The sequence below is a fragment of the Hyla sarda genome, chromosome 4 (genome assembly GCF_029499605.1).
Source record: "Hyla sarda isolate aHylSar1 chromosome 4, aHylSar1.hap1, whole genome shotgun sequence".
NCBI lineage: Eukaryota > Metazoa > Chordata > Amphibia > Anura > Hylidae > Hyla > Hyla sarda.
The window spans coordinates 69,285,244-69,302,885 of record NC_079192.1 but is presented as its reverse complement, the minus strand read 5'-3'; the positions used below and the strand labels follow the sequence as shown (position 1 = coordinate 69,302,885).

The 17,642-nt window shown below is 40.7% G+C and overlaps 1 protein-coding gene across 1 annotated transcript in view; it reads right to left on the bottom strand.

Annotated features, from left to right (window-relative positions):
* The window catches only part of LOC130368085 (STE20-like serine/threonine-protein kinase), a 63,207-nt gene that overhangs the window by 31,655 nt on the left and 13,910 nt on the right, over positions 1 to 17,642 (bottom strand). Inside the window, exons 5-12 of the mRNA XM_056571356.1 lie at positions 15,278 to 15,350; positions 13,646 to 13,840; positions 13,013 to 13,094; positions 12,825 to 12,923; positions 10,689 to 12,338; positions 8,928 to 9,097; positions 5,572 to 5,695; positions 5,068 to 5,247 (exon numbers count right to left, since the gene is read on the bottom strand). Coding sequence (XP_056427331.1) covers positions 5,068 to 5,247; positions 5,572 to 5,695; positions 8,928 to 9,097; positions 10,689 to 12,338; positions 12,825 to 12,923; positions 13,013 to 13,094; positions 13,646 to 13,840; positions 15,278 to 15,350 — 2,573 coding nt within the window. The remainder of the gene's footprint in view (positions 1 to 5,067; positions 5,248 to 5,571; positions 5,696 to 8,927; positions 9,098 to 10,688; positions 12,339 to 12,824; positions 12,924 to 13,012; positions 13,095 to 13,645; positions 13,841 to 15,277; positions 15,351 to 17,642) is intronic.

Sequence of the window (17,642 nt, the reverse complement as noted above, 5' to 3'; positions counted from 1 at the left end):
CTTCTTTCTATCTATCTGTCTCCCATCTATCTATCTATCTATCTATCTGTCTCCCATCTATCTATCTATCTATCTATCTATCTAACTATCTATCTATCTATCTATCTATCTATCTGTGGTGGCCCAGTACAGGAGTTACACTCCTGTACCCTTGCTGTCCTGTGTGGCGGACTCTATGTCAGTGTCCCCTGAGTCCACCCTTATCATATATAGCTCAAATGGTTAATTATACCCTATGTTATTTATTGCATTGTCTTTATACTGTTATATACCTATATTGTTACCAAGTCCTATAACCAGGGAATATGTCAGTGACCAGGTGACTTGTGTGGTGACCTATAAGTCCCCTATAAAATACTCCTTTATAAACCCATGGAGGAGCTAGTTCAGTCTCTTCTCGTCTAGAGTTTACTGAGGAACAGTCAAGACTGGAGAGTGTCTGGAGTCCTGTGGAAACCCAAGGCCTAGTCACGCAGCCACGCTTCCACCAACCAAATGCCCCACAAGGGAACATCAAAGCCTCATAAGCTACACAAGGGGTGAAGTCTAGTCAGTCCTAGTCAAGTCAGTCAAGTCTGTCTAAATTTAGCATGGGTCTGCAGCATTCTATCCAAGTCCACTACAAGTCCCAGCGAGCCCTCAGTCTCCTAAGTCACTGGTCACCTCCTTGGGCCTAACTGAGCTGTAAAGACTATTCCATCTGTCTGCCTCAGTAAGGCTGCCATTGCTCCGTAACTTGGCATTGGAGTCATTATTTGCCCTGCGCCTAGCCCAGAATCCAGCAGCCATACCTCAGGTGGTGCAGAGGTTAACTGGCATCACGAATACAAGGGGTTAATATCATCTGCCCCTAGGGTAATAACATCTGCCCTCATCACACCCTCACCACATGTCTATCTATCTATCATCTATTTGACATATCTATCTATCTCATATCTATCTATTTAAAATAAGATCTTGTTAAAGAACCATTTCTTTTAGGCTGGAATTCCACTTGTTTATTTATTTTTTTGCAAAAACGCCAAGAAAAACACCAATTCTGCCACATGACGTTTTTTGGGTCAAAAAACGCTGCTGCCAGATGTTAGCTGTAAATCAATGAGAAATCACAAATTTCTAATTCCACTTGCCTTTTTTTTTAACTTTGGTGTTTTTTTTAATCCTTTTGGCGTTTTTTCACTTTTTTTCAGCTCCTTGGCATTGTGAAAAAAACGCTGTATGTCGCTGTATGGTGTTTTTAGTCAAAATTGTTGTGTTTTGCTCCAATAGAAGTCCATGGGAGTGAGAAAACGCCAAGAAAACGATATGTGGGTTTTAACTTTGGCATTTTTGCAGGCGTTTTTTTAATCTTTTTTGGACTTTAGCGATCCAAAAAAGTGATGGAGATACCTGTTTTGAATAAAATTTCGTAGGGTACCATTAAAATTAATTTAAAAAAAAGATACAGTAGTGAAGGAAAAAATCTAACGAAATGTATATTTTTTATAAAAACATTTTTTATTACTTTTTAAACAGATATTAATTAATGTGGGCGGGAAAATAAAAATGTAGCCGACAATTATAAAAATGTATTGTGTGTGTGTTTTTCACTTTTTTTTCTTTCTTTTTTACATTTTTTTTAGTTAGTACTACTACTCCCAGCATGGAACACACTGTTCCATGATGGGAGTAGTAGTACCTGTACTAATAGACAGATCCCCCATTGCGATTCTCCTGTATAATGTATAGATGTAGCCGGCCGCTCTTCTATGGTCCCCTGTCCTGACGTATATATACACTTATTCATATTTCCCACAGAGAGCTGTGATTGGCCAGATGGTTGCAGCCAATCACAGCTCTCTGTGAGAAATAGAAATATTTGTATATATACGGCCGTGCAGGGGACCATAGAAGAGCAGTCGCATCTATACATTATACAGGAGGATCACAGCGGGTGTCAGGAGGAGTGACATCCGCTGTGATCTTTACTTAACTGCCGCTACTACTATTCCCAACATGGAGCACACTCTGCCTCATTCTGGGAGCTGTAGTACCTGCATTAATAGACAGATCGCAGCGGGTGTCAGAAGTTACACTCGCTGCAATCTGTCTATTAATGCAGGTACTACAGCTCCCAGCATGGAGCAGAGTGTGCTCCATGTTGGGAGTAGTAGTACTTGCAGATAAGAACAGATCACAGCGGGTATAACTACTGACACCCGCTGTGATCATCCTGTCTATAGCAGAGATGCAGAGCGGCTGTATACATCACTCGTATGTCTGCACTATACTCGGCCACTCATTCATTCATCTTTTACTCAGAGCTGTGATTGGCTGCAACCATCCGGCCAATCACACCTCTGGGTGGAAAATATGAATGAGTGATATGAATTTTTATTGACATCACTGGCCGGAGTATAGTGCGGAGAGGCGAGCGATGTATAGACCCGCTCGCATCTCTGCTATATTATGGATGATCGCATCGAGTGTCAGGACCGACACCCGGGGCGATATGTCTATATTACAGGTACTACTCCCATCATGGAACAGTGTGTAATACTACATAAAAAATGTAAAAATTAGAGAAAAAAAAGTGAAACGCACACACTTTATTCAAAAATAATAAAAAGTTTGTTATAAAATATATACATTTAGTTTAATAAAATGTTTTCCATCACTGCTGCATCCTTTTTTTTTTTTTTGGTACCCAACAAATTTTGGGTACCAAAAAAAACAAAACGCCAAAAGGTGCCAAAAATGCAAGTTTCACACAAATTAAAAAATGCCTGAAAAAACGCCAGACACAGGACATTGCACTGGCGTTTTTTCAGGCGTTTTTTTAATCCCAAAAAACGCAGCACAAAAAGCCAAGTGGAATCCTAGCCTTATACCTCCTAACATGAGAGCTGCTTGACACACAAAGGCGAGAGATAACAAAGGTTTTGACTATTTAACCATACAGAGCCCTAAGTATCCGATGGAAGCAATGGATACTGACATTGTAGATGTACTGAACAACTAGTGTCATAACATTTGTAACATCTTGGCAGGAAGATGTTGGGGAAGATTTATTACAGCTGGTGCAGCTAAAAGTAAAGTGGTTGCCCAAAGTAAACCAAAAATGGTTACCCCTTTATTTTGCCAAAAACTTCATTTTTTCCCCAAATTTTTTTAATAACTAAATATATAAATAAATAAAATCTGAAAATCTGTGATCTGCTGGACCTGGAGTTTTAGTTTAGCAACAGCTGGAGGCACACTGGTTGGGAAACACTGGAGTAGGTAGCAGACATTTTCTACTTGTTATGACAACTCTTATTGTAGTGTTGCTCTTTGACGCATTTTAAGTGTTTTTTTTTATGTGGTGTCCTTAAATGTTGGTGCAAAATTACCAAATTCCTTTTTATATTGTTCTCGTAATTCTGGGTGTGCATTGTTTTGGTGTGTGCCCCCCCCTTCTTCTCTTCGGTCTACTTAGTGCATTGGAATTAAAAAATGTATGTGATTTTTAAAGTCTTGTGATCTGAATATAAATAAATCCCACCGTTATGAACACATCAAGCGTTCAACTTACCCAGCAGCCCCACAGCCACGCACAGACTAGACATGTGGCAGCGTCCCAAAGATCTAAATGCAATAAAGGGAAGTCCAATAAAGTTATTTCAATCCATAAGAACAAAGACAACAGGTCATTATCATGATATCATGTCATGACATACACCTGTCGTCTTTGTCACTGTTTTTGTGGCTTAAAATAAAGCTTTGAAATATTTTATATATATACTGTGCTGAATGTCGCTTCTTTGCATTCAAACCTTATATTTGAAAGTGCCAAAGATTGGCGCCAAGCACATATTAACCCCATGATTTTAACATCATGGGCCTCATGGACTGATTCCCTTTTTTTTTTTTCCCTTTTCATAGTCATTTATATTTCACATAAGTATTAGTGAGGTCCGCATGTCTTTAAACTTTAGTGCATCGGAAATGCCCCAAAGTGAACCAGATTTTTTAACCTCTCTGTTAAAAGTGAAAAACTAAACCACGCCCATATTACCCAAAGTAAGCAGGAAGTAAAGGACTGATTGAAAAAAAAATGGATTAACTTTGTTGCGTGTTTTGCACATGCCGTCATCAAATAAAATGCCTTTTTCACCAGAATTTAAAGGGAAAATGTAATCAGTTTCACCTGCACTAACCTGCTGATATGCAGGTGACACTGATAATAACGATACTTACCTGTCTCCGATCCGTAGTCCTGTTGGCCTGTAATCTTTCTCGTTCAGGCGGCAGGCTTGGTGCGCGGACAGAGCTTCAGGAGCACCCTGACGTTACCACTGCTGCCTCCTTGCTGGGTCCGGCTGCGAGCGGGCTTAGGGAAGCAGCTCCGGTGATGTCAACGTGCTCCTGAAGCTCTGTCCGCACACCAAGCCTTCCGCTTGAACAAAGAAGATAACGGGCCAACAGGACTATGGATTGGGGACAGGCAAGTATTATCATCAGTGTCACCTGCACTACACACCTGTACGAACAGGTTAGTGCGAGTGAAACTGATGGCACAATCGTACATGAGGCCCTATAAATTCACAATAGATGTGTTATTGGATGTTGAAAATATTGAGCCACATAGTGTATCTTCCCCAGCCAAGGTACTTATTGTACATACATCCCCTGATGGTTGTATGGCTCTATGTAGTCACTACCACCATCACGTTCCTCTCCCTGTCTTTTTCCAGTAGCAACACAAAATTATTGCACCTACAATGATCACGGAGCAACCCCATCTCCAAAAATCATGCTACAGCATGAAGGGAAAGCCTGGAACATGTCAATTAATATTCATTTATTTTATACTTCTGATACATTGACACATTTTCTTCTTCTCCCCATATGGTGCCTTCTGGGAAGTTGATATTCTCCACCCACACCCCTTTACAACAGCCAATTTATGTAATACTTTTAGAACAGTAGGCTGACACGATTCGACAGATAATGGGCTTGAGAGCCTCGTGACTTTAAGCTATACATAAGTTCAATATATTTTATTACATTTAGGTTTCTCTAAGAAAGCAAATAAAACCAATTTACCTCTTGCCTTTTGTCCCTCAACTCTACTTTCCTCTTGCTCCTCTCTTTCTGATGCTGAGCCTTGATTCGGAGGGCATCTTGCTGCAGGCGGTTGGTGTGCTCCTGTTCTCTCCGTACTCGTGCCTGTTCCATCTGTCTCTCCAAGGCCTCAATCTCACGCTCATAATACTGCTTTTTGCTCTGAAAGCGCACACAAACCTCTGTGTCAATACATGCAGGTCAGGCGTCGCAACCTTGATGTAAGAACATCTACAATGCAACGTGTCCCTAACAATTCATGTGTCAAGACAAGCATTAGATATTATCATTGCAAGCATGTATCCCTGTCATCCATATTAGATCCCTCCAGTTATCAATAAGTAATAGAGGGGATGCCTGTGAACTGATTCTCCTTGGATTTCAGTAAAGACGCCCGTCATCACTTGGTGCATGTCCTCCCGAGTTCCCCTGCCCACCCTATTGTCTACAGCTTCCAGTACAGCTTTGTTTTGCGACCCCACTTACTATAATCTCCTGTTCAATGTGTCGGAACATGATCTCCCTCTCTCTTTGCATTCGCTGCTCCAGCTGGCTCTGCGCTTTCATCTCTTCCTTCTGCAGCACTCTCAGCTGCTGTAGCTCCTGGCGCCTGCAGAATACATTAAATAGAACATTTCATGTGCAGGATTACGATTCCCTTTGCCAAGTATTGTAGAGATGCCACAGGCTTCCAGAGCATGTGAGGAGCTGCAATCACACGATACCTAGAACGCTACAGGTCGATGCTTCTAATCGTGATGAATGTGTGCCCCTTGCCTACACACAGTGGAAGCAGCCATTTTTTGGGCTAAACCAATTTTCCCCGAGAATACAGCCTAGCAATTCCCCTGGAAACATTGCCATTAAAGGCAGCATCTGTGATGTCATTAGTTTCTAAAGAATTTATAGACTGCATTCTCATGAATATTCATTTTGTTGAGGTCTTCACTACTTAAATGGAAAGCACCTTTAAAAATGCATCTGTCACTTACACACAATGAAGTCAGCCATTTTGTGGACCGGAACACTATAAAAAAAAAAAAAAAAAAAAAGACTACATGCCAATTCATTAGCAAACATTGCTCGTAAGGATTTCAGCCTCGGTGGGAGGTCACGAGGGAGGACATTGGGATCAACTTATATGGGAATGACCTATTCACTAGACAATGTAAAATCTGTCCTCCTTAAGTTCAAGTTCACCCGTAAAGACAGCAAGGCGCCCTCCCACCCCTCCATCGCCACAACAGGAGGGGAGTAAAAGTACACTATGCAACTGGATTACTCTTTAATGTCAAGTTGTGAAAGAGCCTTTTTTAATGGAAATTGGGTTTAGCTGATGTCTTCAAAACAAGTTTGGATAGTGTGAAGGAAAGTATCTGACTTTGAAAACTCTCAGGCCGGGTTCACACATTGGAAATTTTGCAGTCGGATTTCATTTTACATACAAATTACAATTTTATGTAAATAGGATATATATATAAATTAGCAACCAATTCTTTTTTTTTTCTCTAATGTGTGTACAATAAGATATAAAGGGTTTTCTCACTAATAAATCCTCTGCCACTCCTCCGCTGGGTCTACAGTGATGACATCACATTCACCGTTCACATAACATTTTATTTTTACTATTTTACTTTAGTTCCAGCTCATATGCAATTTTCTCTAGTGTTACTGCCACACATACATGTCGAAAGTTTTTATCTCGGTTCAGATCTCCACCGCTCAATAGACAGAGCCAAGAATTGGATTCTCTCCTAAGTCTATGTGTGGTGTCCCATCACCAAAGCCTGTCCTGTGGCTTCAGACTGCTTTGGGCAGACCAACAGCAACAGTGTTGGTCCCACTGAAGGACTTCCTGCCACATTAATTCTGTTTTGCACTTTATTACTAATTAATATATTTTTTATAATTATTTTGTTATTGTTACTCTAATGTATGTTATTCATGCGTTACTGTACCCTTAACAGGGGAGCAGTAAAACCTCATGTGACCCTGCCTGCCTGTGGGAACCCCTAAATTCTAGCCCATATAATGTAGAGGGGGAAGAGTTGCCCCAGTTGTTTACTGCTGATTAAAGTGTGGTAAAGGTGTAAGGTGTGTTGTGTGCTCTAAGGGAAGGCCCAAATCAAATGTACTTTATCTGGTAATTCTGCAAGGATCACTCACATGGTGGAAGTTCATGCCCTGGCGGAGGAGGCTACAATACCTTGACAGAACCCTAGCTACCAGCATCAATCTACAAGTCTTTAAAGTCAGTATCAATTTATTTGGTAAAAGCACCACAAGTCCCAGCAAGGCAAAAGGGCTCCCAAGAGGTTACCCTGCATCCTCTCACTCTGCACCATACTGTCAGTAAAGACAGTTATCTGTCTTTAGCCTGACTTCGATGTGCTCATTTATTCTCCATGTCTGGCCCAGGAGAAGCTGTCTCCAACCTCGGATCATGTATAGGATAACAGTGCCCTGGCGTCATGAAGCAAAGTATTTCCTAACACCTCTGTGGCTATCACATATGGAGCCCAACTTCTGAAACAATACAGGGAGAGCACGAGCCGTGCTGTGAAGCGTGGAGTGAAGCGTTCAGCCAATTGCTTTTCCTGGCTCTCTCTTGTGCAGGAGAGAACACAGAGGAGTGCTATCAGACAGGAGAAAGGTCAGAGAAGTGCTATCAGACTTGAGAGAGCACAGAGGAGTGCTATCAGACAGGAGAAAGGTCAAAGAAAGTGCTATCAGACTTGAGAGAGCACAGAGGAGTCCTATCAGACAGGAGAGAACACAGAGGAGTGCTATCAGACAGGAGAGAGCACAGAGGAGTGCTATCAGACAGGAGAGAGCACAGAGGAGTATTATCAGACAGGAGAGAACACAGAGGAGTGCTATCAGACAGGAGAGAGTACAGAGGAGCCCTATCAGACAGGAGAGAACACAGAGGAGTGCTATCAGACAGGAGAGAGCACAGAGGAGTGATATCAGACAGGAGAGAGCACAGAGGAGTGCTATCAGACAGGAGAGAGCACAGAGGAGTCCTATCAGACAGGAGAGAGCACAGAGGAGTAATACCAGACAGGAGAGAACACAGAGGAGTCCTATCAGACAGGAGACAGCACAGAGGAGTGTTATCAGACAGGAGAGAGCACAGAGGAGTACTATCAGACAGGAGACAGCACAGAGGAGTGTTATCAGACAGGAGAGAGCACAGAGGAGTACTATCAGACAGGAGAGAGCACAGAGGAGTACTATCAGACAGGAGACAGCACAGAGGAGTGTTATCAGACAGGAGAGAGCACAGAGGAGTGCTATCAGACAGGAGACAGCACAGAGGAGTGCTAGCCCACCCTCACTTACTAGACTTTTTCCATGCCTGTTTATCAGCTTGGACAAAGCCATCATTTTATAAGCCATGATTTCTATAAAAAGAAAATAAATTTTTCTTTTGAAGTATATTAGAAAGGTTAATGTTTTGCCAAGATGTACAACATATAAAAGATTTTTTTTTATCTGACAGTGCCCATTTAAGGCAGTGCTGGAAAATAATGGTGAGCACAATTTGAGCAATTCCACTTAGAGTTACTTACTTTTGTTGCCCGGATTTAGACATGGTTGTGTTTTGAGGGGTGTACTCACTTATGTGAGACTTTGCATGCCTCAAATTTTAGACAATAGCACCAATATGTGCAAGAACAAAGAAGTTTGGCCACATTAGATAAAATCTTTTATTATCTAAATATTTGCTCAGAACAAAATTTTAATACAGGTTTAGTATTGTTTGACACAAGATATAGCATATTTTTCAGTCGCAGCCCAAAGAGTAAATAGGGAGCCACACACTTCTAATTTCTTACCTAACTGTACGTTCTTTGATATCTTTGTTGTATGGTTGAGCTTTGCATTTACATGAGGATACTTGCATCTCCTTTCCATCCACTATGAATCTCCTGGTGATACGGATAGTCTTTCTGGTCTCCAAAGAGCAGATGTCCTTTTCATCCAAATTTAAATCTTCACAAAGCACCTGGTAAAGGGTATTACAATAAGGCACTTTATACGATATATAAAAGATAGAAAGTAATACTTAAATTTTTTAGCATACCATAAATTGTAAAAGTTTAACTAACAGAGGATATCATTATTTTCATGTCTAAATCCCTAGACCAACTACTTACATTTTTAGAAGCTATTAGAGAGTTTGATAGATATTCAGGTCTCTATGGGGGAGATTTATCAAAGTATTTAGACTGGTTTTTCTTGTCTAAATTTGTCGCACAGAAAGTCGCAGTCTAAATATGTGCGACTTTTCTGCGACTTTTGCTCTAGAGGATTTTTAGAACATGATGCATTCTAGTCTATTTTAGACTGAAATGCATTGAAAAATGCATTGGTGCTGAATTTATCAAAAGCGACTTTTTAGCGACAAGTCGAATAGGCTGAAAGTGCGCCGAAATGTCAGACCATGTTGGAGCAAGTTTAAATATAGACTAAAGAATTGATCATGCAGTCTGTGCACAGAATTTATCAAGAGCCGTGCGCCATTTGATAAATTAGGTGCACAATAGACCAGACTAATCCTCTGTAGTTTGGTCTATATTGATGCGGGACATAGACAACTTTGATAAATATCCCCCTAAGTATATCTTGCAAAATGTGGACACCTTAAAGGGTTACAATTTTTTCAAATCAACTGATGTATGCTCCACAAGAAGTTCTTTTCTTTTTTAATTTCTTTTCTGTCTGGCCACAGTGCTCTCTGCTGACATCTCTATCCATGTCAGGAACTGTACAGAGCAGGAGCAAATCTATCCTGCTCTGGACAGTTCCTGACATGGACAGAGGTGTCAGCAGAGAGCACTGTAATCAGACAGAAAAGAAATTAAAAAAGAAAAGAACTTCCTCTGCAGTGAGTGTTGGCAGTGCCTGGGAAAAGTCCCCCTTTTATCCTTGATATTGCTGTTCCTGAAACTGGCTGAGACTCTGTTTATAAGATCCAGGCATAGCAGCCTTAAAGGGCTACTCCACCCCTAGACATCTTATCCTCTATCCAAAGGATAGGGGATAAGATTTCTGACCGCGGGGGTCCCGCCACTGGGACCTCTGCGATCTCTGTGCAGCACTCAGCATTCGTTTAGAACGCTGTGTGGAGGCGGCTGAGGTCGTGACAGTCATGGCCACGCCCCTTGTGATGTCTCACCACGCTCCCTCAATGCAAGTCTATGAGAGGGGGCGTGGCAGCTGCCACGCCCCCTCCCATAGACTTGCATTGAGGGGGACGTGGTGTGATATCACAAGGGCAAGGCCGTGACCTCACGACCCACCCCCAGCCGCCCACTCCAAGCTTTCGCAACAAAATGTTCCCAATGCTGGGCAGCGGAGTACCCCTTTAATTCAACAATTTTAATTTACCCCTAGCAGGGAAGATATGCGCTTGACTTTGCTAATAAGGTCAGGGTCCACTCACTGCAAGCCAACCTATCACTTGAGTGGAACCGCATTGCTTGAAAGATGGTATCACACAAAGTGTAATCCACCTGTCTTTTTGATTTCTGTTGTCCTCTTCCTGATGGTTATATGACTATTTCAGAACAGCCTTTTACAAACAAGCTGCTTACCTCATCAGTTGAAGTAAAGTCCTCCGTTATGCTTAGCTTGCCTTGAGCTTTTTCCTTCTGTGTACCGGATTCACCATTGACGTCCGCAGGATTAACACTCCATGAGCATCGGGCAAAGTTTACATTTTTTTGGACTCGATGTTCCTGAGTAGCATCCTTTTCTTTCTCACTCCCACCTAAGGGCATACTTCTGTCACAGGAACAGTCAGCATCAGTACATTCATCAACTATCATATTATTGTCTTCATCTGGTAACCATGTTCCCAAATGTTCTTTCCCTTCTACATTTTTCAACAATTTTTTGTCAATTTCTTTTCCTGAACTTGTTATTGTCCATCGTCTTAATAGTAATTGTTTAGCAGAATGATTATTACTTTCAGTACCACTAACTGGTGAGCTAGGTCTGTGTACATGCTTATAGCCTTTTGATGTGCGGTGTTCTTCATCGCTCTTGTAGTTAGTTTCTTGTAAGTTTGGTAGATTTTCCTTTCCTACTAGATTAGTGTGTATACTCTCCTTGTCAAGAGGACAAGCCTCTTGTCTACTAAGTTCTGCCGTAGCCTCAGAAGCAAAATTGACAATTAATTCTAAAGATGATGTCTTCTTCCCTGTAAATACTTTGTCCTTGACTGCATCCTGCTCCTTTCTAGCAATCCATTTCACTGAGGCCTTTTTTCCATATGAAAATGAATGCGGATGTTTTTCTATTCCAATACGCTTCTCCTTTTTAGGTTCCGACCAGGAACATCTAAAAATGGGCTGACGTCCATCATTCATGTGATGAAAAATTATTAGTTTTTTTGTCTTATTCCCTTCATTATTATTAGAATCTGACTTTGCCATAAACTGCATAGGTTGTTTATTATCCTTGTTAGAAAGATGTGAAGTTTCATTAAAGTTTTTCAGTGAATCGTTTTCTCCACTGGATAATTCAGTTTCCAATGTTCTCCAAGCAACAATGGAATTTCTTTTACTAGTGCATGGCACTGACCATGTCTTAGCTAGTTTCCTGGTTAAAGAACTAAGATTTTCATCACTTCTCCACCTCTGAGGAGCAGGTGTTAAAGAACTAAACAAGTCTGAGTCTTTGGAGATGTTGCGTGACTGATTTACAGATTTAACGACATCACATTGATTTTCTTGGACCAATGTTAGAATCTTTTGAAGACCAATATTAGCTTTCTCTTTGGAATCTTCTTTAGCCAGACAAAGAGTGTCTGCTGTATCTATTTCTTGCCTATCAACTAAATCAATGACCTTAGAGATGTCCTCATTTTCTCCAGATACTCCAGAAGATTGACATAATCCTACCTCAGAGATTGGTATATTAACCGGAACATCCATTGGAGTCATGTGCTGCTTTTCTACATGTTCTCTTTTCTTAGTTTCAGGATGTGCATTTTCAACCTTCCATTTAACAGATGCTCTGGCTTCCCTTGACAATGAAGGAGTAGAACGTCTACGCATCTCTTTCAAGAAGCTTGTTCTTTTTTGTACTCTCATTGCTGGTTTATGGTCTGTGTTTTTAATGGAATTTCTTGCCTGGGTGTCCTGCAAGCCTTCTGCTGTTTTAACAGAACAGTTATGTCCAGGAGACTGAGCATCCCTTAGAATAACGTCTAGACTTTGGGCATTGCCCGGGACATCATTCTGAAAATAAAGTACATTTTGTTTCTTAATTTTTTTCATTCCGTTTCATATGATCTAATAAATGGGTCACCTAAGGCAAGTATCAGCATAGGGCTTTTACCTAAGGCCATTCTGCTATGATTTGTTTACAGTACTATACAATGTGATATGAATAGAGATGAGCGAAATTACAGTAAATTTGATTTGTCACAAACTTCTCGGCGCAGTAATTGATGACTTATCCTGCATAAATTAGTTCAGCTTTCAGGTGCTCCGGTGGGCTGGAGACTCTTTCCTAGGACTGTATCCATCTTTTCCAGACCACCGGAACTCCTGAAAGCTGAACTAATTTATGCAGGATAAGTCATAAACTGCCGAGCTGAGAAGTTCATGACGAATCGAATTTACTGTGAGTTCGCTCATCTCTAGAGTTGATATCTCATAGCTGCATTCCTATTATTTTAACTTTTAAGGATAAAAGTAAATTGAAGAAAAATGCTTTCTTACAATCAGACTCATGTCTTCTTCTTCTGTAATTTCTGCCAAAACTTCAGCCACTAGTTCTCTTAATGGAGTATTGTCAATATCCTTGGACACAAAGGAGTGCTAGATAAAAAGACAAATGCAGGAGACAAAGGTGCCATAATTTGTTGTTAGTTTTATGTCATTTTGTTGCCTTTTTTATTGTAACTAACCTCAAGAAGTGCATTGACTGAGGATCGTTCTTGGGGATTCCTTTGTAAACATTTGTTAAGAAAATCTTTAAAGTCTTGAGACCTAATTTAGATATAACAAAAGCAGATTTTTAAGATTAGAAGTATGCATCTAAGGCCCCTTTCACACTTCCATTATGTTCCTGCATTCTGACACCCTTTATTTAGCAATAACGATCATGAAAAAATGGATGAAATAACTGAATACGGAATAACGGATCATAACAGAATATAAATATAACGGACAATAGCGGATGTAATTTGTAAACATCCGTCACCCATAGACTTCAATGTTAAAATTTTAACGTCTGTTATTCCACCATTATTTTTGACGGGGAAAAAATGAGTGCCTGCACCATTATTTGTCCCATCAAAAATAACAGACGTTAGTCATAAGGGAACATAACTGATGCTAAAGGATGGTCAGAAAATCCCATTGACATAATTGGGATCTTTTGATGGCCGTTTTATGGACTTTCTGACGGGAGTTCATGACGTTTTTTTTTTTTGCAGGAGCATAACGGTAGTGTGAAAGGGGCCTAGGAAAATATTTTCAGTATAGGTGACATCATATCAAGTTGCTCAATCAACAGATATGTAGAAAACATGACTCACCACAAGTACCGATTCTTCAGATTTGGAGGTTGAGACTTGAGGATCTTGAGCAAGACGCGAGTGGGATTCATTTCATGGTTTGGAGGTTGAGTTTCTGCCAATTCAATGAGTGTAATGCCTAGAGACCAGACATCGGCCGTGTAGTCATATGGGGCATCTTTGCATGTCTCACACATTACAACTTCAGGGGCCATCCTACAAGCATTTGTGAAGAAAGTATTTTGTTATTTGGAGTAAAAGAACTTTAAATTCTATGTCAAGTACACTGCTCAGAAAAATAAAGGGAACACTTAAACAACACAATGTAACTCCAAGTCAATCACACTTCTGTGAAATCACACTGTCCACTCAGGAAACAACACTGATTGATAATCAATTTCACATGCTGTTGTGCAAATGGAACAGACAACAGGTGGAAATGATAGGCAATTAGCAAGACACCCCCAATGAAGGAGTGGTTCTGCAGGTGGTGACCACAGACCACTTCTCAGTTCCTATGCTTCCTGGCTGATGTTTTGGACATTACATAAAGTTGGATCAGCCTGTAGTGTGGTTTTCCACTTTAATTTTGAGTGTGACTCCATATCCAGACCTCCATGGGTTGATAAATTTGATTTTCATTGATAATTATTGTGTGATTTTGTTGTCAGCACATTTAACTATGTAAAGACGAAAGTATTTCATATGATTAGTTCATTCATTATTTTAGTGTTCCCTTTATTTTTTTAGCATTGTACATAGATATGACCATTTGCATTTTCATCTGACTAGCATGAGTTTTACTTAACGTGCATACACAATTTGAGCCAGCACAGTGTATCTGTTATTTCTAGTGCAATAATAACTGTGGTGTCAGCGATGATGCAATGTAGGGCAAATGTTGTAACCCTGGGGGCAGATGTCATTAACCCCTTCTTGTCGTGACGCCAGGGCGTGGTTTAGCCTTAACCACCTGAAGGTAATACTGCTGGTCCTGGGCTAGGCACGGGGGCAAGGAAGACACCGACGCCAAGTTACGGACAACGGTAGCTTTACTGAGGTTAGACAGATGACACAGTCTATGCAGTACAGCCTGAATCCCAAGGAGGTGACCAGTGACACAGGGGGACCTCGCAGGCTTGCTGGGACTTGCAGTATGTAGAAGCACTTTAGTGCAGGCCACGGTGACTATATAGAAGACTTGACTAGGTGACTTGACTGACTTGACAATTGACATGAAGATGACTTTGACATTACTTGAGCTGACTTGTGGCTGCAGACTTTAGGCTTGAGGCCTTCAATGCTCTGGACACACACACTGAGACGACTGCACTGGACCACAGCAGGAATAGCAATGAGCTAAGAGAGAGATTGCAGCCCCTCCCCTGGTTTTATAGGGGGGCTGTGTAAGGATCCCATAGGTCACTTGGGAGGTCACCTGGTCACTAGTGCCTCCTGGGTAACAATCACATGGTAACAGCTATTAAAGAAACAGTACATTTTATTATACAACTTATGTACATAGGGGAGGCCCTGGGGACATGGAGAGACTCTGCCTGACAGGGCAGGAGAAGTACGGGGACACACCATCCTGTACTGGGCCATCACATAACTATGGGTTAAAATTAGCAAATAAAAACATGGCTTTCTCACCAATAAGGAGTTCCTATAAAAGAGCTTCGACGCTGTAGGGTTTGACTGTTCACTGCAGAGACACCAAAATCCGCTGACAGAAATAGGACATAAGTTCGTTTAATACACATATAGTTAATATTAAAATAGGCTCTGTCACTTCAACAAATTTTGCATAGATCAAAAGTAAAATGGAATATAAGAAACTTTGTACTATATCTTATTAGACAAAATACTTTTTTTTTCTGTTATCAAACTCCCTATCCCCCCGCTCCCCGTTGCTCAGATCTTTTTCTCAGAAAATCAACTCAGCTTTGTCTTGTGTCTTAAGACAAACAAAGCAAGTCTATGGAGGGGGAGAAGGGAACTCAGCCCCTCAGCTCTGGGAGATCTGCAAATTATAGATGAGTCCTTCAGAGCAATCTCCTGAAAAAATACAATATACAAGTTATATATGGGCCAGAAATAGCCCTGCTTCTCGTACACAAGGCAGCTTATCTAGAAATATCACCTAAAATGACAGGTATGCTTTAAGTCTCCAAGCAAGAGGTTTAAAGAGTACCTCTCATGATCTTGTTACATTTTATAATCCTCCCAGTTCACTGTCCCCATCATGATAAACCACCCACTGCCTTTATTTTTATTATTTTTTAGTTTTCTACCTTGATATTTCTCTGTATTTTCTGCTTAGATATATTTACAGACCGGGAAGGGGTGTTCCCCAGCAGGTGTGACATTGTCTGAAGCCATACAGGGGAGAACTTCCTCCCTCACTCTGCCACACACAGCCCAGGGCAGTTCAGTGTGAGATGAGCTATGATTGGATAATACTGCACCCCCCCCCCCAGGCCCCTGACAGCATTTCCTGATTTTGCACTTCTGCCAGGCCAGTAAGAGTCCAAAGTCTGTGCAAGAGATGGAGGAAAATGTGCTCTGGACAAGTAGGGTGACACCTAGTGGCAGCTTTTTTAAACACAAATAAAACATAGAAAACTTCATTTTTTTTAAAGCAAAGTACATTAGAAAGATTTTTTATTTACCATAAGGTGTGCAATAGCAAAACATTTTTTAATGACAGTGCCCATTTAAAAGCCCTGCCTCACTACACTTAGGGAAGGATTTAGAGACACTGGCATATTATATGCTTGTCTTTGGCCAAACTATGCTAGTGCAGTGTTTCCAAACAGTGTGCCCTCAGCTGTTGCAAAGCTACAACTCTCAGCATGCTGGGAGTTGTAGTTTTGCACAGCTGGAGGCACACTGTTTGGAAAACACTGCACTAAAGTAAGGTGTGCCAAATATATTAAGAGGCATATGCCTCTTTTTTCCTATCTGTGCACCTCAAGCTGAAACCTATGATTGCTATAAAATGGCTTAGATTTTGCTATAATTTACACCAAAATGTGGCCTAAATTATAATCTATTTAGTTATAGGAGGTGATAACCTTGACCACTAAACCCCTTTTTTTTGCCACTCATCACAAATTTCTCAAACTGTCAAGAGATGGAGAAATAAATCAAAGACCATTTGTATGTTTGTACACAGACCCTTTATGGCATATTATAGTATCTCCTCTACCCCCTGGGGTGCTTCAGTAAGATATTGTATTGACTCCTAGAACATTTTAGAGGGAACACACTGCAGTTTTTTACTACTGTCTGCCAGCTGCTAAAGATTACAGTTGTTGGATAGCTAAGGGAGTAATCTCTTTAAAGGAAAACTGTCAGCCGGTTCATCCACACTAAATCCAATACACTGGGTTATAGTGAGTCCAACGAGGGGTCACTTACTTAAAGGGGTACTCCGGTGAAAACCTTTTTTCTTTTAAATCAACTGGTGGCAGAAAGTTAAACATATTTGTAAATTACTTCTATTAAAAAATCTTAATCCTTCCTGTACTTATTAGCTGCTGAATACTAGAGAGGAAATTCTTTTCTTTTTGGAATGCTCTCTGATGACATCACGACCACAGTTCTCTCTGCTGATGTTATTATAATAATAATAATAATAATAATAATAACAACAACACTATATTTATTGTTGTCCTTAGTGGGATTTGAACCCAAATCCCCAGCACTGCAAGGTAGCAGTGCTAACCACTTAGCCACCATGCTGCCCTTAGCATACATCTGCTGTGCACGGTTGCTAAAATGGACAGAGATGTCAGTGGAGAGCACTGTGTTCGTGATGTCATCAGTGTTCCAAAAAGAAAGGAATTTCCTCTGTAGCATTCAGTAGCTAATAAGTACTGGAAGGATTAAGATTTTTTAATAGAAGTAATTTACAAATATGTTTAACTTTCTGCTACCAGTTGATTTCAAATATTTTTTTTTTTCACCGGGTACCCTTTAAATGTCCAGTAGGTCTGAGATATGTCCCCCAGAA